The sequence below is a fragment of the Aplidium turbinatum genome, chromosome 11 (genome assembly GCF_918807975.1).
Source record: "Aplidium turbinatum chromosome 11, kaAplTurb1.1, whole genome shotgun sequence".
Lineage (NCBI taxonomy): Eukaryota > Metazoa > Chordata > Ascidiacea > Aplousobranchia > Polyclinidae > Aplidium > Aplidium turbinatum.
Genome location: NC_137482.1, coordinates 17361938 through 17387537, shown reverse-complemented (window position 1 = coordinate 17387537; position 25600 = coordinate 17361938). Strand labels below are relative to the sequence as shown.

General features: G+C 37.8%; 1 protein-coding gene across 1 annotated transcript; it reads left to right on the top strand.

The window, feature by feature from the left end:
* The first annotated feature begins 378 nt into the window (after positions 1-378).
* Positions 379-24979, top strand: LOC145780124 (C-Jun-amino-terminal kinase-interacting protein 4-like). The gene is made up of 30 exons (XM_082591832.1): positions 379-576; positions 2382-2520; positions 3319-3534; positions 3923-3993; positions 4620-4711; positions 5184-5201; positions 5405-5573; positions 5736-5832; positions 7872-8010; positions 8378-8493; positions 10038-10170; positions 10646-10796; positions 11328-11524; positions 12253-12459; positions 13826-13879; positions 14865-14931; positions 15307-15417; positions 15770-15937; positions 16491-16707; positions 17036-17104; positions 17733-17870; positions 18269-18360; positions 18478-18632; positions 18719-18867; positions 19090-19238; positions 19645-19847; positions 20095-20177; positions 20394-20672; positions 21000-21197; positions 21324-24979. The coding sequence occupies exons 1-30, from the start codon at positions 493-495 to the stop codon at positions 21551-21553; spliced, it is 4191 nt and encodes a 1396-aa protein (XP_082447958.1). The 5' UTR covers positions 379-492; the 3' UTR covers positions 21554-24979.
* Positions 24980-25600: the final 621 nt, after the last annotated feature.

Here is a 25600-nt window from a genome sequence, read left to right as displayed (position 1 = left end):
TAAGAGATGAAGAAGTAGAAGAACACTGCTCACTTCTACCCAAGGTGTAATGGAGAAGGCAGGTGTAATTGCAACAGGAAAGGCTGCAAGAATAAAAGTATCCTAACTACTGTACTCTCGTTTATTCCACCAGTTTTTTACAATGAAAATTATCTCAAAGCCTCCAGTGCTGAGTATGGGACCACTTTCACCTCACCTAAACATAATATATTATATACAGTATGTTGTAGATCTTTGCTTGCCAATGTGATTTATTGTGGCTGCAGCTCAAATCTAATAGGATAGTGTAACAATTGTGTGTGCAAAAGCTGACTTGTTCAACATTATTTCTGAAGTTTTATTGTTGTAAATGTGCATTAATTTTATCACAGGGTTTTTGTCAAGTTTGCTGCTTAGCTAATACAAGCATAGAATGATAAGTGGTATTAAAGCAATTTTTGTATATTGATTGAACTCCTGAAGTTACATCTCTTGGTAAACCATAGCTGAAAAATGGCAAGCGTTTTTCAAGAACGTGAAGCACCCTTGGTGTATTCAACTGATCAAGATTTAAACAGCGGCCTATCAACAGAAAAGGTTCAATTTTTATTATTGGTTGTACATTACAAGTCATCTTAAATATATATATACCTTTCAGACCTCTAAGCTCTTTTAGTTTTCCAGCAACCAAGCATGGCCTACCAGAGATTCTTCCAAGCAGCTTAACTCTCGCGCACGGCAGCCAAATTGAAAAATCCGTTAATAATTTGTGTTTTCAAAAATCATTTAATTATTATCCTGTTTTGCATTCATTCAGGTAAAAACAATGCAAACAAGGCCCTGAAACATATTTGCGGTTGTATGTTGTATTTAAATGCACTGCTTTCCAAGTAGGTTTAGAAATTTTTATATGTTGACACTCAGACTTTTGCAAAACTTTTATCAGCAGTATTTCTCATCGGCGTGTAAGAGACTTCTTGTTTGTGAAAAAATGTTGCGAATTCGAGTGAAGAGAAAAAAGTTTCATGCACAAACATGAACACTGAACAGAGATAAAAGTTTGGAATTCAAACAGATTCGAGAAATGTTGGCTCATGGAAGCTCACGACCAAACACGGCCTACCGGCGCTAGTTTTAGAGGTCATTTAGAGACTTTTCAGGGGTCATGGCCGCTGGGAGCTTGGAGGCCTGCCTTTGACGTTGAATGATTTTTTGGATTTTTCAATGTGTTTTTTTAGAAAGATATTCAAATATACTGTATAACAAGTTGTTTTTATTTTACAAAGCTGCCTAGTCCAGAGGTGCCAATTCAGGTGATTGGTTGTTGTATGTATAGTATTTGTTGTAAGTTTGTAATCTGTTTTTATGTGAGGTTAAAACCATGAAAAGTCTCTTGTTGGTTATTTGAATGTAAATTATCATGTTGCGCCTCCGATTCTCTAAATAATCTCTTCAACTTTTTTTCCGATTTTGGGAAATAAATTTTTAAACTTGTCATATGATTTTGCTGTAAAATAGTTTTTACAGCGGAGGCATGACAAAACTTGTTACATGACTGAACAATTTAAAAAGAAATATTGCAGCAAATAGAAAAAATCTGTTTTTTCTTGATTTGATATGTTTTTTCATATGTTAAGAAACAATTTTTTTTATTGCACTCTTTATCCTAGTTTGATCCATTTCTTGTAACTACATAGTACTACAAACAAACACAATGACTGAATACAGTGAATAGCAATGGTGTTTTATGTAAGTTACAACATAACTTTACGGTCTAAGTTTCCTGATGAAGCTTGAATAAATAACTTAATTTTATGATATCTTTGCTTTACATTGCCCTGTTAGAGTTAAAAACTTTAGTTTTAGTTGCTAAAGAATTGGTCAAGATATTATATTGTGATTATACGAGTATCACACTTCCTGCATTTCATTTTTTGTCCTCCAGCAAAAAATTCTATGTTGGATAATGGATATGGTATTATTGATCGACTTTGATTCAGCTTTATGTTGTTTTGTAACTTGTATGCGGTACTCTGGCATACTGTATGTTTGTAGATATATATAATTAGAAAAAATATTGACTTCTATAGCAATTACAATTTATAAATGTCAAAAAATGTCATTGCTAATTTGTACTTAAAAACTAGTACAGTAGTCTCCGCTTATTAGCAGGTGAGCCTATCAAGCGGGGGACAATTATTCTCTGCCACTCCTATACATTTAGGAATTCCGGTCCATACCAAATTGGGCTTACTGCAGTGGGGACTACTGTATTCCGATATTCAAGCTTTTCATAAATAACTTGAGTTACCGGTACATCAATGACAGTTTCTTCTATGAAAGGTTTGGCTCATCTCATATGCAACAATCTGTCAGTTTTTATTACTTTAAGTGCATTCTAGGTGCAAGGGATGGCAAATAGCATATATTCTGAATTTCAACGCATGATGTCTTTGTACGGTGAAGACGTCATCAAAGAACTAATGCCCCTTGTTGTGACCATCCTAGAAGCACTTGATAGATCATTAACTGAGTGCAATGGTAAGAGTTATGGCATGACCTCATGTTTTGTTATACTATGCTGACCTACAAGTGGGAAAACTCGTATTGATTTCATTCTAAGATTGTCAAAGACCAGAAACCTCTAACATCTTTAAAGTAACTTCATCTATTATAGATGAGCGTTTTCTTTCTGTAAAGTAAATGCTTCTTAGCAGTAGCAGTGTGGCGCATGTATTGATTAATTTGAGTTAGTTTGTGCTGTGCTATTCTAACAACAGGCACAAAGAGTGCTGTTATAGTAATACTTTCTTCTTCCACTCATTGTGTTTCAACATTTACACTTCACAACACTTTCCTTGAAGTTTTCTTAAATCTGAATGGGAAAGAAACTCTTGAAAGAAAACTTATAAAGAAATAACGTTAATAGATTTTGATATACAATTTTCAACAAAATGTTTAACATGATGAATGGTGACAAGTTTTGTAACGCAGCACCAGCATTCATCAATGTATATTTGCACAATTTTTTCCCTCTGACCATAACCTCCCTACAACAAATGGAATTTAATATTTCTTAGAGATTTGAGATAAAATTTAGTAGTTTCCGTTTCTTCTCTGTCTTGCTATCTATCTAGCTACACAATCAATAGAAATAAGTAGTTGTAATTATTTTTCAAAAAAATATTATCTGAAAGCTACAGTTTTACCTCATGGAGTTTGTGTAGCTGAATTTACTCAAAAACATATCAATCGATTTTCTAGCATAACGTTCATTGAGATGGGAAAGAACCAGCTACATTGAGTTCTGTTTGTTGCATCTCATCACGTTTATTTTAGAAAATGTAGTGGAAATTGAGATGCTGAAAGACGACAACGAACAACTCGCCACCCAGTTCGATCGTGAGCGACAGCTGCGAAGAACTGCAGAGCAGCAGTACATGGAGAGCGAAGATCACAATGAAACTGCTGCAAGAGAGTTGCGCGCGAAAGCTGATAATTTAGAAACCACCACCAGACACCTGGAATTGAAATGCAAAAATTACACCGACCAAGGTTTGTTTCAGTTTTTGACCTGCGCGGACTGTGATCCAATTTCGCATTGATCACACATGAATCAAAGAGTATGTTACATGTGTACCTGGCACATACGGCCAGCCCAAACCGGCAGAAGAGTTTAAAAGACAATAATTAAAAGCGTTTACACGACATTTTGAAGTACCGTAATTTGTTTTAAAATACTGGTATATTATCTAAGAAAAATAGCTGTTATTTTGGCTTTCAGCAACATCATGAACATGCCAGTTGTTAAACTGCTAATGACATCGGTTGCTTCTTGTGGCATTGAATAATGCATATATCAAAACAGTTTGCAACAGGTAATTGAGAATTTTGATCCAAATTATTTAGACTTGACAACTTCTTTTTGTTTTACCACGTTTAGTTGAGCGACTGCAAGAACGAGAAGCGGAACTCAAACGGGAGTTTTCCATACTCCATGATCGACACACAGTGGTAAAGTAGTTTTCTCTGTTAACACAAGTTACTATTTTCACATCGTTCAACATCACTTGACAATAGGCTAACTTTTGCTACCAGGGCTTGGGGTCTGCTACTATTCGGCTAGTCCGATTCGGCTGCAGTCTTTTTCGGCTGGTTTGTTAGATTTACGGAAGGATTTTGTTGGATTACAGAAGGATTATGATTGGATTTTCAAAAATTTGGCAAATAGGAAACTAGCCGAGAAAGACTACCCGAATAGGGAACTAGCCGAATCGGACTAGTCGAATCGGACTAGCCGAATCGGACTAGTCGAAACGGGCCATTCCGAGGGTTTATAACCTTTTTAAACCATTGTCGGTCAAGTAAGTTGACACTAACGATCATGTGATACAGTACTGGTGATGTCAAGGTAGAATACTCTCAGTAAGCATTCAGTCAGAAGTGACTATCATCTACAAAAAGAGTACGCTTATTCAGTTATGAAATATACGCAGTGTGATAAATGCGCAATGCAAAAATATCCGGTAGAGTAAGTTCACCTTTGGAAAGTTGATGGCGGTTACAAATGAGTACACAAAGGCTGAGAACACCTGCTGCGACTAAGAACTTGTTCACAATGTCGACTTGTTAACTTTCAGATGATTCAAAACTACATGGAACTCATAGAACGAACCAAACTTCTTCAACAGCAGCAATCTTATACTGAACTTTCCCAAAGCCCTCGCAACAAGTAGGTTGAGTGGACACATTTAACTCATTTCAACAGTAAAGAGATTATGCGATAGATCATTGCCAGTTCACAAAACAAATGTGTGCAAGTTGAATCAAAATGAGAAAGACAGGATTTAATGGCCAGCTTAGACTGTCAACACTGCTAAGTGAAAGATCCTATCACTCACTCTAGTGTCAAAATGTGTTTCTTTCCAATAACAAGTTTGCAACTTCTTGTTTATAAAAATTATGTTGATAACTTCCATCACATCGGTTGTTAAATTTTTCGACAATTGCAATTTTTGACATGGACTGTTAATATGCATTGGCTATGTTTAAGCAAATAGTTCACATTTAACGCAGAGCTTCAATATAGGAACAAACACGTTAATCGTCTATGTAACTCTTCTCAGCTATCGTTTGGTTTAAGATTTTTCACGTAATTCTAACTATCATGTATTAATTGAAGCGTATTTTTTTCTTTTTGCAAGCTTTCTGGATTGGTATAGGTAACTTATGAATGTTGTATTTTGATTTTCTCTAATGTATGTATTTAGATTATTGGAAACTTGCAACGTCTTTTCTTTCGCATGTGCTCGCCACTTGTATCCGCTTGGAGGTGAAACTGGATGTGAAAATGCGATCAAAGCTTGTTTTGTCACATTCGATGAATTTTTACGTCAGTTTTTATCGTTATCCCTACAATCTTCAGGAAAGATCTGCCGCTTGTTGGAAACACTCCTTCGCCTGGGGATTCCCCCAGTGTCAAAACGTTCACCCCTGATTCGAATCGCAATTTGGTCCACACACCAGCAGTTGAACAAAGCTCGGTCGTATCGACCCCAGGGGCAGCCGGAGATCAATCACACATGAGCCTAAAAGTAAATTATTTTAACAACTTCACCTCTTTCGAATCTATTTGAGTCTATTCAACCCTTTTTTGTTCATTTCCACGCTTATTGCATGTTATTTTGACTCAAAAGCCGTTCTTTTGTGTTGAAGTTGTGATAAAATATTCGAAACTTGAAATAGCAAATTTTTAGGAGGAGCTTCCCAAGTCTATAACTGTTACTCCTGTGACCACGCCTGCATCAGAACATCGTTCAATCATCAGCACTCAAGAAGAAAGCGTGCAAATGGGTAGGCATTATTACGTCAACTGTTGCAATACATGTACCGGGTACAGTAAACTTTAATAATAATTTGTGCATAGTTCATAGATTTCTAAATTTCTTTGTGATATTTCGTAAATTGTGGTCTGTCATTTTTGTCTCTGCTGTTTTTAATTTTTAGCGTACCACACTACAAAGTTGTTTTTCAAATGCTTTGCACTTTTCACTAAAAGCAACGATTTTATCCAACTTTTAGAGGTGGTTGTTAGAGCATGATTTCTGTTTTGAGCAAAAAAATATGAACTTTATTATTGATGTACTTGCTATGCTCTGTCAATGACCGAGATTCTTCATCAACGTCTACCGACGTTGAATCAACATAAAATAGGGCTCATTTTGGGTGGGCGGTCATAGTAAGTTTATCCACCTGCTGAAAGACTTTGAACATACGAAGGAAGTAATCAGCATAGAAAATTAAGAAATCTCCTTTCCTGGTGTGTGAACTGATTGAATTGCAATTTCGCTTCCTTTTTTCTTCTACATGGTTCGTTGAGTAGAAAAAGAGAATGCAATCGGAAATGACGTAATCCCGCAGAAGACAGTTTCTGATCGCCACCAAAAAATTTTGTCAAAATCACCTCAAAAAGTTGATGAGCTTGTTGCGATCAATCAAGTTCTCAGTGCGAATAAAGAGAAGAGGAAATTATTGATGGCACAGACACAGGGTGGTCGAGGTTTTTGTGAGAGAATGTCACAACTCAAGATCCATCTACGCTTGCTCATATAATTCTTGTCAATTATTTCAATTAAAAGATCAAGAAAATTTACAATTACAGTACTATCATCGCAATGGTGGTTTTTTTTGTCTCATTTGCATGAAAATTTGGAAAATTCCATACAAAATTTTCACGATGGAGACAGTTGTTCAATTTATCAAATTGTCGGACAAAAAAAGGACTTGAGCTCTCACAGCATTGATCTTAGTGCTCCAATTGCGTCAGTTTAAACAAATTTTTGGAAAATAGGAAGCAAGCCATTTAGCACACAGTATTTTTTATAAGTGACCATCATTATGCATGAAATGTAATTCATGTTAGAACATAATCAACAAAAAATCAAATGAAAGTCTTGAAACACAATGATCGTTTGCTGATCTTGAATTGCTTGTTACAACTTCCTAACCGAAAACTTCGAGCTTTAACCTTTCAGCTTCCAAATCAATCCTTTGTTACATTGATTCAACGTCTGTCAGCGTTGATTTAGTGTGCGAAAAGACTGATTTGCTGGCCTGGTTGTTGATGAGTTCATTCAGCATTCACCGAAGTTTAAAGCACCTTTCAAATTGTGCGTGTGGTTCTTTTGTTGGAAATTGAAGCTGCTGCATTACCCGTTGTCTGCAGCAAGCTAGTTTATTATGTGATTCATTTTCCGGCAAAGTGTTACTTATTATAATTATCAAACACGAACTTGCGCTTGCGAATAAACGGATGTAATGACTAATGATTCATTGGGAGAAGTTATTTCAAAAATTCCTGGCCTCGATGTCATTTAATTTATGAATGAAGTTTGTAATGTTTGGTTTGAAAAAAGCAAATTTGGTTTTATTTATGGGCTTGTACGAAAATTTTCAACTGCAAAAAGCACCTTAATATTAAAAATTGGTGCTCAACCATTCAGGCCACTCAAAAGACAAATATTTAAAAAGTTCTTGCAACCCGTTTTTTATTAATTTTGTTGCTAAATTGCTTTGTATTGATTTCGTTTCGAGTTAGTTTCAATTTGGTTTCGACCAAAATAAATTCGTTTCGAACAGCCCTATGGTGAACATGGCGTTGGTTGTTTCTGAATATTTATTTTTGTGTTTTTGACGCGTTATATAATATATATGACTACTCAAACAGCATATTAGTCGTTGTTTACATTGATTCAACGTCTGATTACGTTGAATCAATTCAGCGGCGTTATCGCAATGTACGGTAAAATGTAGTCGTGTCTGCAGCACTACAGTTTATCACTTTTTTTACGTATTGGGTAAATTTGCCGTCATTTGATGTTGAATATCTGCAGATGTGTGTTCTCCGTCTGGCGAAAGCGAAACCCATGGCTGGGTAAGCGACGAAGTTCAGGAAATGTTACGAAACGGAGACCTGGATCTTGAACAACTTCCCTCTCCAGATGGCCTTTCAAATGCAGAAGCAATGGAAAGGTTTGTAGTTTTGTGTGGCTATTGATACATCCATACAAAATTGTCATAATAGGACAAGAGAGAGAAACATAGCATCAACAGGCAACTCCCACAAGAGATCGACACCAGGACTTTTCGATGCAGAGTAGGCTACATAGCGGCGTCACCTTAATCACCAATTTTTTTCACAAACTGAAACAACTACAAACTAACAATGACAAGATCTCATAGGCAGTAATAAAAAGTGTGATGTTTACTGTAGATAATATCAGTCGGATTGTTTGCAACGGTCTACAAATTGTGACAGCCACATTCTTGCTAGCCATCTTGTACGTTAGGCATGTTCTAAAAAACTACTTACTGAACAATAACCAAACGTTTCTCCCAGCACTGGAATCGAAAACGCGGCATTCGACAAGACACACACTACCAATGAGGATTCATTGTACGCCGAGCTATCACACCAGGATATCGGCGATGTTGATGAAGGCGCTGACATATTAGGTAAGCCTTTTTTCTCTCAAAAAATGGACATATTGAAATCATCTTCATACACATCCACTACATCTACAAACCTTAATATTTGTAGTACTTAATTTTAAAAGTGAATTTGTCACACATTTTTGTATGCTCGGATAACCAAATTTACTGATTTTTAAACAATCTCACCTCTCTATCTTGATTTGACCTTTAAAAATTGCTTCACTGGAGACTGTGTCAACTGTAAAGTTACTCTAAAGTTTAATTTTGACACTACAGTAGTTGTGTGGTCCTTTTGCATCATACTTTTTACTTTTTTTTACGGATAGCATTATTTGAAAGTGATCCGCCGTTTGCGGAAGGTCTCTTGCAAGACTCTGGGTTTGAGGAGTATGAGGGTATGTGACGCATCTTTCATGTCGAGTTGTTGGAAAACTAACTTCACTCGATGTTGTAGCATCCGTCTCAACTGCAAACAGTTCACTATGATTATGACTTAATGTGACGTCATTCTGTTTTGTCCTGTTTCTTTTTCACTTTTTTCCCAACTGGATTCAAAATTTCCCCACAATAACTCACAAAGCTTCGTTGCCTCACCGACGTGATGAGGTGTTTGACACAAACATACATATTGTGATGTCTTGTGCATGCTTGCTGTCAATTGCACGAGCCGTCAAGATTTGCATTCAATAACAACAACTTTATCTTCCCGCCTGTGCATCAGTGTTGTGATGATCCAGACAGACTGTCTGGGGAGTACTACATGTTGGAGTATGCTGACATGGCCCAGTCGTTTGTTGCGCATCACTGTGTGCATAACACCTTCAAATAGTCTTGTTACGTTAGAACTATATTTTTCCTGATAAATCAGTTGTTGATTACTAGGTGGCTTGTATTGTTTTCACTGCTTCTCTTAGGTTAATTTGTCAGTTAATTCTGGTTTATGACCTGACAGTACGAATATCTCTAGCACAGCACTATCTTGTCACAACGTGAATTGAACAGCCTGATTGGAAGGTCGAAGTTTGTAGTGGTTTATGTGTTTTTGTTGCTGAGAACAAAATGTTTTGTAATCTTAAATCAAAAATACCTGATAGCTACATTCTTTGGAAGAGATATTTAGTGAATTTGTTATGGAATTGCAGTCGTTTCTTCTGAAAGAACGAAAAAAACGAAAGTTTTGTAAGATTATTATTAGCTATCCATGGATTTCAAACTTAAGACGCTTTGTTAGTGCTATGTTTGAAAGCACATGCGAGTGTAAACGAACTTTTTGGTAGCAAAACGAGTAAGAACCAACTCTCTCGATTGAATAAATGAAGACACTTTAAAGGTTCGCTGGCGGTGCCCAATACTGGCTCATTTTCTGGATGCTGCAAAACTTTACAAGTACCGGCCCAGAGCTCATCAATATCCAGTTATCCACCCTCGCTATCATGTTATAGTTAACGTACCGGAGTTTTTTAGCGGATACGAGCGAAGTTCCTTATTTTGTATGTTTAACATTTTTTCAACCCTCTGTCTTGTGCATGATTTTTTGCTTCTCATGATTTCGTTTTTTTGTTCAGGCATGAGCAAGGAAGTTCAAAACTTAATCAACGAAAACACCAAGTTACTTGCCACCAAGAACGCGCTCAACGTTGTCAAAGATGACCTCATAGAACAAGTAGATCTGCTCACCACGCAACATACTTTGTTGAAGTAAGTCGACATTATGTGCGAGGCATAGCAACAACATGCAATGCAATTTGCGGCACGGTAAAATAACCATATTCAGCTTTGTAAATCATTATTTCTTTATTGTACTTATGTAGCGCTACTCTTAGCGATAAATGCAAGGCTGAGTGCTTACAATAGCATTTATGTTTCGTTTGTTACTGACGGGGGGGGACCACGTGAAGGTGCTTGTCTTCCTCCCTACCGTTTACTGACAACATTCTACAGTCTTCACCGTTTACTGACAACATGCAAATCGCATAATTTTTATGGAAAGAACACAACATGCTTTAAAATTGCAATGAAATGTCTATTGAATAGTTGTGGTTTTTGCTGAAGACGTTCGCATTGCCTCTGAAAGATTTCTTTATTGTGCGTTTGTCTTAATCTTTTTTTGGCTGATGAGTGATGATTGTTGGTAACCATGTTTTCTGACATGCTCCCCTGGTGTGCCTTGCAGAGAAGAGCTCACACAGTCAGAAAAATCAAAATGCAAACTGCAAGAAAAGATGAAAGACTTGGAAAGGCAATTGAATAAGTTGCAACAAGCGCTAGATAACGTCGCCAGTGGAAATCCAGTCAATGCAGTAACGAAGCCACCTGAGGAAGAGGTGAATGGCACCGGTTTTAAAGCTAAGTGTATCATACATTAAGGTTTTATGATTGAATGGTTGCATTTTGTTTTGGTCGCTCATGCAAGTGACGTCAATGGGCTTAACATATTTTTCATTATTTAGTTTACGTGAAAAAATTATCCGTATATTTTTTCGAATAAACTAAATAATAAAAAATATATTAAGCCCATAGACCAAACTCAACTGCATATGCCTGCGATACAGCAAAGCGAACTCTCTACCAAAGCTTTATACAAGTGAAATGCCCGGACTTAACAACACCATTGACTGATACCTCATTTTGTATTTAAAGCTATAATCGCTTTTAGCTCTTTGTCGACTCAATGGTCAATTTTATTGAAATTTGTCTTATTGTAGTCAAATCTAATCATTTAACTACCTACTTGGTTATCAAAAGTCACAATTTTACATCGTTTCAACATCGTCAAATGTTAGAACATAGCAACAGAGCAGCTTTTGTTGCTGTAATTGTTTTTATCATTCATCGAGTTATTGTCTTCATTCCAGGAATCGGTTCCGTTATCGCAACGAAAGCGCTTCACTCGTGTGGAGATGGCGCGAGTCCTCATGGAACGGAACCAGTACAAAGAGCGCTTGATGGAACTTCAGGAAGCAGTCCGCTGGACGGAGACTCTTCGCGCCTCCCGTGCCCATCCGGACGTGAACCAAGCGAAGACCAAGAACAAATCAACCATATTTCAGTTGTGAGTCAGAGTTTAATTATTTTTTGGATACCACCGCTTGCCTGGGCTTTAACGTAGTATTGATTTCATATGAGTCAGATCTTTTTTACATTGATTCAACGTTTGCAGACATCGAATTATTGTAAAATGGACTGATTCAGCTGGCTGGCTTCTTTTTTTATACAATTTAATTTATTATCGATCGGTAGTGCTGTTTTTATGCATGTTAACTAGGGTCAACGTTTCTGAAAGAAAAACATCGAAACAGATTATTTTACCTTTTTTCATTTAAAATTCCCCTAGGTTTTCGCAGTAACTTTGAGTTGTCGTTTTTTCATCGCTTTCGCATCTGGTGACGTTGAAGCAATGTAAAAAGGATAATCTGTGTTTTGTAACATCATTTCTACAATCTTCTCAACTTTTCGTCTCTACTTAGATTTTGTTCAAGATCTATCAAATTCGACTCACTTTGCGCCTGGTATGATCCTGCTGTCTTTAATTTGGAAACAACCACTTCGTTGCTTCCAATATTTGTTGTCGATTGCATTGTCCTATTGCAGAAAACTTTTCGACATGTCACTTTAATCTAATCATCCAGTAATAAATTTTTTCAACAGACTCGAAAACCAACGTGATTTACTTTGACTATTCAATTCATAGAAGGGTGGATTTCACGTTCACCAAGGGAGCGTTTCTTTACAAAATTGTCATCGGAATCAAAGTAATAAAATTTCTTTTTTTTGTTGCAGTTTCAGCAGATTGTTCACGTCAAACAGCAGCGACAACAGCAGCCCACCAACGTCTGACAACCAACTGCGACCCATCCGTCGCTCGATGGGCTCGGCCGATCTCGGGGTGTCCTACAACGTGCCGACCTCGAAAGTCATGCCTCGGTCCCGCAGCACACAGATGTCGCTGTACGGTCGCTCTCCTACTATCGACACACTGCGAGAGGAGTAAGTCTGATGCTTTGTGCTAAGTTACACCTTTTTACGATTACCGGTACTTGTATAGCTACTTGACATATTCCCAAACAGTAAATCAACCATTTTTTACATCGATTTAACGTCTGCACACGTTAAATCAATGTGAAAAATGGTTGATTTACTGTCTGGGTTGTTGTAGCTCGTCTGTTATTTCTGCTTCCTTTCTGTAATAATATTTTCCAAGCTTGAATGGATCATGTCGCTTCGTGCAGGAAACATGCACTTTGCTTGTCGGGCTGCTTTCAGTGGCAAACCGATGTTGAAATCAAATCTTTAATGCATCTTGAATTGAGCTGTTGTATGATGCAGTGTCATCCAACAACACATGACGTTTCATTGAGACACCATAAGATTCAAAGTGCAATTACAAAACATGTAATTACAAAAACATCTTCTTAACTGGCGATGCCACTGTTTACGCAACATGTGACGTCTCTATTATTGTCAGTGACTTCTATCATTCATTATCGCTGGTTTATTGTACTCCAACTTACAAATTAGTTATTTTTTACATTGATTTAACGTTTGATTGACGCTGAATCAACGTAAAAAGGACTGATTTCAACGGACTGAATCAACGTAAAAAGGCATTTGCGAAGCCAGTTCTTATATCCGTTGGTACTTCATCCACATAGCTTATATATGAATAGTACTGTATTTGGCTTGAAATAAATTTTAATTTGCATATGCATTTTTTCAATCATTGATTCGTGTGATAGCTCTTTGTTAAAAAGAACTATATGCAAGTGCATTAGTGCATTCAAGATTCGCTTTATTTTTCCTTCATTTATTATTGCAAAATTCTTCAGTTGTCTCACAAACTCTGTTTTTTCTTCATAAGCCTTATGAATAAGCTATACCCGAAAAAAGACAAACCGAAAGCGAATTCAACGTGAGTAAGCTGCCACGGTGCATTTACTAACCGACCTAATCCACATTCAGTTATAGTAAAAGTAACAATCTAAGGGCGGCGTTCACGGTATACCAGTATTTGTTATAAGTTGGTTTGATTCCTTCTGTGTACGACTAGACATTACCAAACGGGAATCCTCCACTGCTCGAGGTCTTCAGTTAGTGATGTCGCTTACTTTAGGTCTTTGCCATCCCTGCTTCATCTCCACTGAAAGAGGACCGTCATAGTTGAACAGAACCTATCTATGGTCTGTACAACTCACCGGTCAATCTGTTTTTTTGGCATCTTTTTATCCAATGTATTACAGTACTGACTGGTTTGCCATTCAGCAGGTTTAGTATGGTTGTAAATCTATTTACTTTACGCAAAGTCTTGAATATCTTTTATATATTAAATTGCTGCTCATCACTTAAACACTTGCAGAAGAGAGCGTTGGACAACTCCTTATGATATTGAAGCCACTTCAATAAAAACAAGGTTTCAATAACAAGCATGCTGCCAATGTCTTAAGGAATGATGTCTCTCATATTTTTTATTGATTTATAAAAAAAAATTACATTTCTTTTCGACTGGTTTTCATTGCAATGATTACCGTATTTATCCGTGTATAAGTCGCAAAATTTTGCACCAAATCTTGCCCAAAAAGGTTGGGGTGCGACTTATACACAAGGTTCTGAACTTCTGACAAACGAATGCTACAGATCGCGCGTTAGCGCTGCTATTAAGCGTTTGTATTTTGCGTGCGAGGATTGCGAGCATCGCATTGCGAGCCCCAAGAACAATGGGACAAACTATTTGGCATCAGTGAAGATGAAAACGAGTTTGAAGGCTTTTAAAATTTTGATTGTTGTTTTTCAATAAAATTTGCTAAAAAAAAATTTGTACCAATATTTGAGCCAAATTTTGGGGTGCGACTTATACACGAATGCGACTTATACACGGATAAATACGGTATATTTAGACAAGCTGTCGATTGTAATTATTACTTTTTAAGTTTTGATTGTTTCTTATTTATTTGGAATGTTGCACACCATCTCTTGAAATTATCACACTATTTACTATTTTTTTAGTCAACCGGTCAATTTTTAGGTGAACTAGACTGAATCAATTAGATTGATGTGGTTATTAATTTTTTGTATTGATTTGCTGCTCAATTCAGAAATCTGAAAAACGTCACTGTTTTGAATACACGGTGCTAATAATTTGTTCATTCGTGGTAAAACTCGCGTCATCCATACAAGAATGTTCTTCCATTTGTGCAAGATTTTCATTGTTAAGTTTCTTATTTGTTAGCATGAAGTATGTCATAACCATTTCATCAGTGATAAGTGTTGCCATTTAATGGGCATTCATAGTAGCTACTGTACATATTGTACACATATGGAAAAAATAACATTCGTTTTTGAGTACTTTTTAAACTTGAAAATTTATTTTTAATTTTATGCCTTTGTTTTGTCTTAAGACCGACAGCCAAACCTGAGACAACAAAGCGTGAAATACAAGCAAAAATGGTGGACAGCCGCTTTCAGGTATGGTTTGATAAGACATTGTGCGAAAATATAAAAATTTATTATTGGAAAAAGATACCTAGAAAAAGTAACTTCTTGTCACACTAACTGTGACGAGTCGTTTTAAATATCTTGTTAAATTTGTATTCTGTCCTATCAATTCAAATTCTATCGATAGATTAACGGAAAAATACGGCTCTGTTTTTTAGCTACGTTATTGCTGACAAAAGTCACCTGTGGTCCACTTCATGCAACATATTCTCATCTTTTGACGTTTTATGGTCTAAGAACTCGCGAACTTCTAATTTATTTCATTGATGATCCGAAATATCTTTTCCAGACTACTTGTATCTAACATAAAAGTAATGTTCTGATGCTTGTATTTCCATCAAACAGGCGTGCGGATGGAGCTTGCCGAACAGTCCAGCGACACCCAAGGAAGGTCCTCGTACTGTCCCAGTCCCGGTGTTTTGTGGGCCTATGTTTGATGCTGAGCCTACCATGAAAGTAAGAGGCTCGTGTGCTTTTTTCTGCTGTTTTGTAGCTTGATTTAACTTGTACAAAGTCAAACTTCAATACACAGATTTTGTCACTCATTATGAAAACGTAGATTTGAAATCTAGTTTCGTATATCAGACGCTTTATTTACTTATTTGTTTTTAAAATTGCTACCGCCAATTTGCAGTACAAGGAAAATTGAAAATTCAATGAGCGTAATCTAAACCAATTTAAAAAAAAAAGACGTTTACACTGCAAAAAAGAATAATTTTGAATGGCTGGGAACTAATTTAGAAATTACTTCAGCAGTTATTCCTTTGGATAAAACTTCAATTTAGATTATAAACGAATTTCAATGCAGTTGTGGTGTGCCACTGCTGTGAATATGTCCGACGGTCGTACCAGGGACGGTGGTTCCATCGTTGGAAGTGGGAGCGTCTTCTATGACGCAAACAACGTTGACGAAGCTAAGTCAGATGACAACAAAAGTACGAAAGGAAGTTCCTCGGCTCTTGCTGAGCTTGACAAGGTGCTGATTAGAACGTCCTTCATTTACAAGAGACGTCAGATCGTATGGATGGAGATAGATAGCTTTTCAAAGATGCCAAATTTTTATACTATTGTCTATCTTTTGGTTGAACTGCTTGATAAAGACCCGAAATAATTTTATCTATAAGTAACGACTGACTTGTTATGAGCTTTAAAGAAAAACGCAACCGCAACTTCTTGAAATTGCTAAACAGCCGGGTTTTCAATTTTGGTCTACTGGTATTGTACCATGCGTAAAATGTAAAGTTTTGTTGCTTTGATGAAGGTGGAGCTTTAGTAACGAGTCTACTTTGTTGTACTGTACTACAAAAGTATGAAACCAAGCAACAGCTTAGCATTTAGTGTTATTTTGATTTAGCACAAACAGGAATGAACCTTTTCGCATGTACCTCTGAGCTCTCATCAGAATATCTAAATAGCCATGGTAACAACAGGGTTAAACTTAACATTCTAAAAGCTTACTTACCATGCGTTGTTATGTTGACACTTTTTGTTTATAACGGCTATTACACAAATATCGTGTCACTTTTCAGGAAATCGAAACCGAAACGAGCAAGATCCAGTTGGGTGAGAAGCAACATAACTCCCTGAGCTCCTTCATCTGGATGGTGGCCAGTGACGCGCGCGCTAGTGGCGGTGCTGGAGGCAACACAGTCCACGTCATGGACGCTTGCCAACCAAACAGATGCATCGATAAATTCTCTGTGGGTAGCACCGACACCAACATATTATGCATCACCAGCATACCAGGTGGGACATATGATGTTTGAGATGATGTTGTATTAACGTTCGTTTACATCAAATAGGAAAAAAAATTCAAGTGTAAAACCTACAACGAAGCTCGATGCCTTCGAACTATGTGACGATCTTGTCAAGAATATTAAAATAGAACTGTTCCACTTCATTCAGAGTACATTTTAAAATATGAACCTTCTCCCGGCCAAGTTCGTTTTTATTGCTTTTTTCAAGCATTCGCTTCTCAACTTCAAGTCTTCCAGCAACTATATACTGTAGCCTAACGTTGTTTAAAGTCTGTTGATCTCCTGGCGGTTAAGTCAACCTGTTTGTTTTTCATCAGGGGCGGAGGTGGAAGATTACAGCAACTCTGACAGCATCGAATCCGATTCTTTGGCCAGCAAAGCACCAAGCACGTAGTAGTTGTTAAATATGTTTCTTGATGTTCACTTTGATTGATTGATTTTCCGTAACATGTGTTGGAGGTTCTTATTTCAATAGAATCACGTAATAATTTTACAAAACGTGATAAAATAAGCTTTGAAGCAGAATGGATGATGATGGTAAAATAAACACTTACTTCTTATCAAGTATATACAATATATTACAGTATATAACTATACGTCTGTGAAAACGATTATTTATGATTAAGTTATCTTCCAACCACCCTCGGCAGTGCAATAGGTTGAGGTAGCCGGTTTTGCTGTGCTTTGTTTGAGTTGCTACATTTTAGCTCTGCCTTGCATTGAGCACTAGGCATATTTGAATGCACGAACTGAATAATCACACCGCACAACGGCTGCTGTATACTTGCCCAGCATTTATGGCCAGTCGCTGCTCCACGGTGGTAAAGGCAGAACTTCTCTAACCTTGAAATTGCGGTAAGAGAAGTGTTTATCGAAAAAAGAAGAATTGGCACCATGCATTGTGTGTTTTAAAGTTTATATGCATTCTATTTTGAAAGTTTTCAATTGCACTTTGCATTGTTGCTTACTGTGATAATCTTCCATTCAAGTTTGTCTGTGTTTAAATCTTCTCAGGCATCATCGCGAAGGAACAAAATCGATCTGGTAGCTCCCTCCATTCAGGAGGACTCAACAAGGAGGAAGAAGTAGCAATGGAGGCGACTGAGGATTTGAGGGCATCCGGCGCACCCAAAAAGATCCAAACCAAAGGAGGTGCGACGATGTCGTTTACAGTTTTCCAGTTGCCGAGAGCTAACCTTTTTACATCGATTCAACGTTTTTCTACAAACGAATTAAGTCGCGTTACAAGTGAACGTAATGTGCATGACCCACTGAACGGAAACTATCCATTTTACAGTGCTTTAACATTTTTGCAGAAGTCAATGTATAACAGCTTAATCAAACTGTGAACGATCTAGAACTGGAACATGCATATGAAGAAGGTTTTAAAGCGATGGTTTAATGCAACTAATACCCAATTAACAAATCAATATCTTTACTGCATATTCATTTAACGTTTGCAGACGTTGAATTATTATAGAAAAGTAGGCCTACTGATTTTCAAGCTGGGTATATTCTTTAATGCCATACATGTTTTGTTTTCTATGCAGTCACCGAACACATATTTACCGACCCCAGCAACGTTCACCCAACGACTACAAAGAGAACAGTTGAGTTATCAACCAGTGAAAGCCCAAAGAAAGTGAGTTAAGTATTTATTTTTTATAAGTGACAAATATTTTCTCATGTTATTTTTTTTTATTTCGATTCGGTTTTTGTCGCTAATTGTTTTAGTTTTAACATCGTGGTTTTATTTTAGATAGGTGGAATTGAAAAAGTACAATCCCCCACCAAATCGACTGGAAGCCTCACCGTACAAGATCTTGGCGTGGAAGGGGAGTCTGATCTCCCGCCAGAGGGAAATAAACTAGCCAGCCTTCAACCCACTATGTGGCTGGGCGCCCAGAATGGATAGTGAGTCAGCTTGACACTTTGTGAAGAAAGTGAATTAAAACGGCAAAATTTACATCGGCTTAATGTGAAAATACGCTTCTTTTCAGCGTTTACGTCCATTCTGCGATCAGCAACTGGCGCAAGTGCTTGCATCAGATCAGATTGAAGGATTCGGTGTTGGCGATTGTTCATGTCAAAGGGAGAGCGTTGGCCGCCTTGGCTGATGGAACTGTGGCCTTCTTCCGAAGGAACGATGGTGAGTATCTTCGTTATCTATCTTAAACTTTCTACTTGCTGCTGCTTTCATACGTCGTAATAACTCCAGCCAGCGAACCAGTGCTTTGTAGTTTGATTTAACGTCAGCAGATGTTGATTAATTTGTAATGATTTTAGAAAAACACCGATCTAAAACGTCCCCTGTTTACATTGACGATTTTAAAGAAAATCTTCACGCTACATTTGAGCATTTGTTTTGCAGACGCTGTATGGGATTTATCCAACTATTATCTGTTGGATCTTGGCAGACCTCATCATTCCATAAGATGCATGGCTGTGGTCTACGACCAAGTGTGGTGTGCTTACCGCAACAGAATTCACATTGTTGAACCTAAATCTATGAAACTTCAGGTATTCTTGAATTTTTTTTTTACATAAATTTGTAACAAACTGGACAAAAAATCGACCATATGGTGGAAACATTATCGACGAACCAATCATAAAGGAATAGATCAGTTACAATGGAATTTTATTCCGTCATGCCCGAACTGCTACCACTCTATCGATGGGGCTATCAAAACACACCAATTTGTCCAAATTGCGAGAAAAAAACAGATAAATTGTTAATCATTTGACGTTAGACTGTCCATAGACTGCACTACCCGTCAGTACGGAAATATATTTAAAAACTGGCTTAAAGACAACGAGCTTCACGGGTGAAAACGCCAAACGAAACTACTACTGTCAATCAATCGATGCACTTGGCGCTTGGTTGAATGTCTGATAAACGTATTTTAACATAAGGTTTCTATTGCAGTCTTCGTTTGACGCCCATCCTCGCCGCGAGTCTCAGGTGCGCCAGTTAGCGTGGGCTGGTGACGGGGTGTGGATCTCCATCAGGTTGGACTCAACTGTGCGTCTCTACCACGCACGCACGCTGCAGCACTTGCAAGATGTCGACGTCGAACCCTACGTCAGCAAAGTCCTCGGCTCGGGGAAGCTGGGCTTTTCATTCGTTAGGTGAGCTACTTCTATCATGATTCACTGAAATTTCTTTACGTTTTCAAAACATTGTCGTCGTCGTATCCAGGCTTACGCCCGGTTGTTGAAGATTTAGATTAAGTGGACGGGAAGGCAAGAAGTCAATCTTCATGTCCACCTTCAGACATGCCTTTAAGTGTCCTGCCAAAGACACAACATTGTTTACACATTGCTTACATGTATTTAAACATTGTTTACATGTATTTCATTTGACCCTTCCGTTCAGGATAACTTCCCTCATGATATCCAATCATCGCTTGTGGATCGGAACAGGCAACGGAGTGGTGATGTCTGTTCCTTTGTCAGAAGGTAATCTCAATTGCCACAATCTTGTAGTTTTGATATTTCATTTTCAGTAATGTCATCATTATTATTCATACCCCGTTTATCGTGTGTGATACTGATATGTTAAGGATTGATTTAGACTAGAACGTGTTGCATTGTAAGTCTTAGTAGGTTATTTGTTTCAAGTTGTTATTTTCATCATCGGTTCATTTTGTTTGACTTGATTCTGATTTCATACAGCTACCGATCAGTCAGGGACAAGCAGCAGGGTTTCCACTTTAGAAAGACACACTTCTTTGCTCAAGCACCAGAACACTATCGCTTGCTGCGGAGTGAAAGACATGAAGTGTTTGCTTTGCAATAAACTCGTGATCGTTGACGGCTCGCTAGCGCTTGATAGTGAGCAGTGCACGTGCAAAGAACAGAAATCGAGTTTGAGCCAGAAAGTGAAAAAGCGATCAACGAAAATGAACAAACGGGCTGGAATGTTGTTGAAAATCAAGTTTCTTCGAAAGAAAGGTTGCAGTTTAAGCGCAGTTGTTACTTTTTGCAGTTTTTAACTAAGTTTCAGAAAAATGTTGAATCTAAAGGGTCCTGTGTTATCAGAACCCAGCAAAAAGTAGCAAAGTGCCAGATGATTTTATTTTACCTCTGTTGATCGACGAGTAGTGGCAGCACTAGCCAGTAGCTTGATCGAGCCTTGTAAGTTCTTTTCTTGATGTTCTGACCCAGTTTAAAGAAAATTTATTTAAGGAACGAAATCGCTTGAACAGCCACTAGCGGAAAAGTTTGTCTTATTTCATGTTTTAATTTTTTAAATCGTCTAACGCCCCATTACATTTCTAGGCGCCAAAACAAGCACTTCTGCCCCTGTTCTCTCCTCATCCGTGAAGGAGCGCCCGGGAGGGGTGGTCAGAGTATACAGCGACCCCGTCAGTGAAAAGATCACCCCTGGAACTTTTATTCCTTACTGTTCCATGGCCAACGCACAGCTGAGTTTCCATGGTTACAGAGATGCAGTCAAATTCTTTGTTGCCGTACCAGGTGAGGCGCGACAAGTTTCTTTCTTTCGCTGAAAATAACAACCTTTGTTCTTACCCATCCCTTGTTTTAACTTTAAAATATTTAAGTAAAGTCACATCATCTTGATGACGCTTTTATTACGTAAAGGTTGCGTGACGATGTCGTCACCTCATTCGGTTGGTGGTTCCCCTCCGAATTTTCCAGCGTCCCGCGCAGAGGGCACTCTTGTGCTCAGCGGAGGAGAGGGATACGTGGATTTCCGCAAAGGAGATTTGGGAGCTTTGTCTCCAGAAGAGAAAAAGGTCGAATACGCGAAGATGTCCCAAGGAAGTCAACACACCAGCCACGTCATAGTGTGGCAACTGACTCATTCATAAGATGACTTACTTTTATTTATTTTCATGCTGACGACAATACATCTCGAAATTAAAAAGGTTTTTGTATGAAGCTTTGAGTCGCTTTGGACTGTGTAAATGTAACTATTTATTAAACTTCTACACTCACAAAGTTCACATCGAACCAATTCCTATAAAAAAGCAAACTACAAAATTAGGTCGATCAACAAAAATCCCTCCTTTTTGTGTTGCTTCGACGTCTACATGTAAAAACGACTCATTTTACCATCTGGGAGCTGCAGTCGTCTCAAGAGCTCTTGCCTTTTAATGCCCCACTGAGTCGTCATCGATTCACGTGACTCTGACTTCATTCGTGGCAGTTAAAGATAATATCGGAAAGCTGCAGAAGCTCAGCTCGCTAATTATTGTCGAAAGTACGTTCCCAGAAACATGTTTCGAAAACTTGATGGAAAATTTCAAGTTGTAATAAGAATTCTTTGTGTGTTGCAATGCGTTTTTACTGCAAGTTGACTCAAGCAAAGTTGTATTAAGTGTAACCCAATTGTTTGCTGTTGTATTCATCCGATATATATGATAGATTAACAATTGTACAATGTAATGCAAAGTCAATTTTATGATCGTTTTCATGCGTAGCGTTGTATTTTTATGTTAGTCAATATTTTACAGTTCAGTATACTTTGTTCTTATTTTCAGTATTTCGTTGATTGACATGCTGACGTATGATATTTGCAAGTATCCCAGGCAGCAAATCAGCCGTTTTTTTACATTGATTTGCTGTCTGGATAACTGTCTCCATGCCAAGGTGGTTTGTTTGCTTTTAACTAAAACTCGCCACATTTGTCGAAAAACGTTGGCAAGTCCATTAAACTGCAAATATATTGTGCAACGCAATCTACTTGGTCCATGGATGTAACTTAAAGGACGTGGAGTTAGTTTTTAATGCAGTTATTCTTTTTTCTGTATCTAGGAGTATCATCTTTATTGAAGAGTATTAAGTTGACGGAAGAACAAAAGGCTAATTTTTGTGTCCATTCTTGAGTATGTCGTAAGCATTTGAGTGTCTTTTCAACGCACAGCGACGTTCCAGACAGCAAACCAGCCGTTTTTTTTACATTGAATCAATGTAACCTGCTAAATTGCTGTCTGGGTTGCTCTTGGTAGGTGTCGAACCGGTGTCCTCAGACACTTTCACCAACTGGTTACACAGCCGACGTCAAATCAATAATGCTACTTGAAATTATCTTCTTTTGAACGTGTGGTGCTGTTCTTTATCTTGTATTGTTCAAAATTATTGTGTTATTTTGGTCACTTAGATCGAGCTAACTCCACTACTGCATTCAACGGTATGCGATTAGTTAGATTGTTATCGTCCCCAAAAATTTGATCTTGATTGCACAGTTCTTACCTGAGACAAATCGTAATGTTTTATCTTGTGAATTACACTCTTGCGCTCAGTCCATTAGTTTCACTACAAACTTCACTCATATTCATACCAATCTCTCCAATCGATGTATGAACAATTGAACGTAAACTTCGGACTAATTTGTCTCCCCTGATTTTCTGTTTTATTTATTTAAATCTTTATTCACGATTTGTTTTGTCACACTTTTATTTACCTTGCAGGATGCAAAGGATAAAACTAGCTCACACAAACGTAATCAAGTGTTGGTTGCAGTGCAGCTGTTGATACGAATGTGTTTCGTATTTGCACCCAGTGTACCATCAAATGTCACTTTGCCCCTTCAATTGAAATTTTGCCAGTCGCAGTCGAGATCATGTTGTGCATAGCATGCTCGCGCCACTTGATGGTGTGGTTGCTCGCAGAAGCTTACAAAAGAGTTACGAGCTATGTCGTTGCCAGCAACATCTTTTTGTGGAGCGATAACCCAGCTTTCAAAAACCATCCTTTTCACGTTGAAGGTCTGCGAAGAAACTTTGCTAGCTGGAAAATGTTGATCCAATGCAAAAAGAACGGGTTTTTCCACTTGGCGCCTGCAATTGACACGCCATGCTGTGTTACTAACATGTCATCTCAATCAGTTCTCATTTACAAAAAGCTTCGGTTTAACACTGGATTCGACCACCTTGCTGATGTAAGTAAAAGTACTACTTTTGCTTCATTGTAATACGTGAAAGCTTACGTTAAATCGACGTGTATTTGCCTGAAATTATTGGGCTTTTATTAAACTTGAAAGAAAATCGTACATAAAAATAAACTGCTTTTTGAGATTAAAACTTCAGTAAATGAGCAATGACTGCTTGGATGTTTTGTGTCAGTTTTTCTTGTGTGGTCACCAATATTTTAATATCAAGATGCTTTTTCTCGAGTGCTAAGGAAAATAGGGTTCAGTCTTGATCTGGCTGTTTTCAACTGTTGTGGCTTTGATTGGCATCAATTTCTATGCCGTCCATTCTTGCGTGATTTCATGTTTTTTGCCGGAATTGAGAATTAAAAGAAACGGGTCATTGCCTAGTGACCTCTCACTGACATGCCAACGTATAACGCAAACTTTGCGTTTGTGAGAGCGTGAAAGACCTTGAAAGTGTTATTGTTACTCTTGTGCTGTCAGCCTGTTATTGTCGATTTTCCTGTTTCGTCAACCCCTCACCCAGACAGCAAATCAACCATTTTTTCATTGATTCAATGTAAAAAACGGTTGATTTGTTGTCTGGGTGACGCCAGCCTTTTAACGTCTACTGAAACGCAAGCAATTTTAACTTGCTTCAATTCATATCAAGCTAGTTGAAAATTTACGGGCAATGCGCCCCGAGCTTGTTATAATTTTAGTCGGGAAAAGTGTTTGCAGCTTTCCCAAGCGCAACTGTGACGAGTGAATACATGCACTGGATGTTTTATTTGATGTCACATTACGTGTTTTCGTTATTAAAAACCAAAAAAATGATTAACCTTAACGGGTTGTTTTTTTGAAAAGTTGGCCGTCTAAATATGATGTTAGTTTGCAAGAGCTTCTGAGCAGAACACGTTGCATCATCTCATTGGCTATTCTTTCCAATGACATCGGTCTCAATTTTGTATTTCATAAAGATCTAGCTATACCGTAATGTACGTTTAAATAACCCAATTTTGCATTGCATTGACGATCAACAAACACTTTGCACGGGTATTGTTATTCATTCTGAAATTCCTGTCTCATCGTCGTTCACATGGTCATCCTTTTAAGGTCAAAAGATGTGTTTGTTTTTCATTTTAAAGTTCTTTATTATAGATATAGCCCACACAGTTATTGTGTGATCTGCTGTGCAATTCTTACCCAGCCAGCAAATCAGTTCTTCTTGCATTGATTTAACGTCTGCAGACGTCGAATTAATGTAAAAAGGACTTTTTTGATGACTGGATAAATTATTTTTTGGTTACATTCTGGTCATATGTTGCAGGTGAAGCATGTTTGTTGTGACGTCACTGCTTCAATAAACAATCTTGTTGAATTCATGACCTTGCGTTGATGGAATGATTACATTGATTAGCGCAATAGAGTAGACTCCCGGTCCCAGGGCCGTTGAGAATAATATAGGCCCGGTGTCAATGAAATCCTCGAGCCTCAAATCAAGATGCTTTTTAGAAAAACGCACTATATTAAAAGAACACGAGGTGTATTTTTCAAGTTAAGGGCCCCTAAAATCATCTCGAGTCTAAAAGTACCCCCCCCCCCCTGTCAACACTCTTGCCCCATGGTCAGAACAAGATCCGTCTCCTCAATTTAAACGTAATCCCATCTGTTTGAATGCTCTTTGCTGTAAGATTTGTGGACTGGAAACGTACACACAATTTCAAACAACTACGATGGAGAGGAGGTAGCACTCAAATTTCTAAAGCACAAATAGTCAGTGACTATGACTCACAGTAGTGGAAACCCATGTACAGCGTACCCATCGACTAGAAAAGCCACGACTTAAGGATGGAAGACCAATTATTGTTTGCTTTGCCATTTGCAAAGTCACTCAAGTCCGGATCAGCTTCCGCAACGACAAAAATGAAATATTGTAGCCTACATAAAAACCAAGATTAAGTAATACATAAAATTAGTATGTAGTAATATCAGTCGAAAC

Excerpts from the sequence above, each read along its gene's own strand:
- LOC145780124 (XM_082591832.1), top strand. The coding sequence starts at position 493 with ATGGCAAGCGTTTTTCAAGAACGTGAAGCACCCTTGGTGTATTCAACT. Across the intron at positions 8,011-8,377 it reads AATGCAGAAGCAATGGAAAG|CACTGGAATCGAAAACGCGG; the intron begins GTTTGTAGTTTT and ends CGTTTCTCCCAG. Across the intron at positions 17,871-18,268 it reads AAAGATCCAAACCAAAGGAG|TCACCGAACACATATTTACC; the intron begins GTGCGACGATGT and ends TTTTCTATGCAG.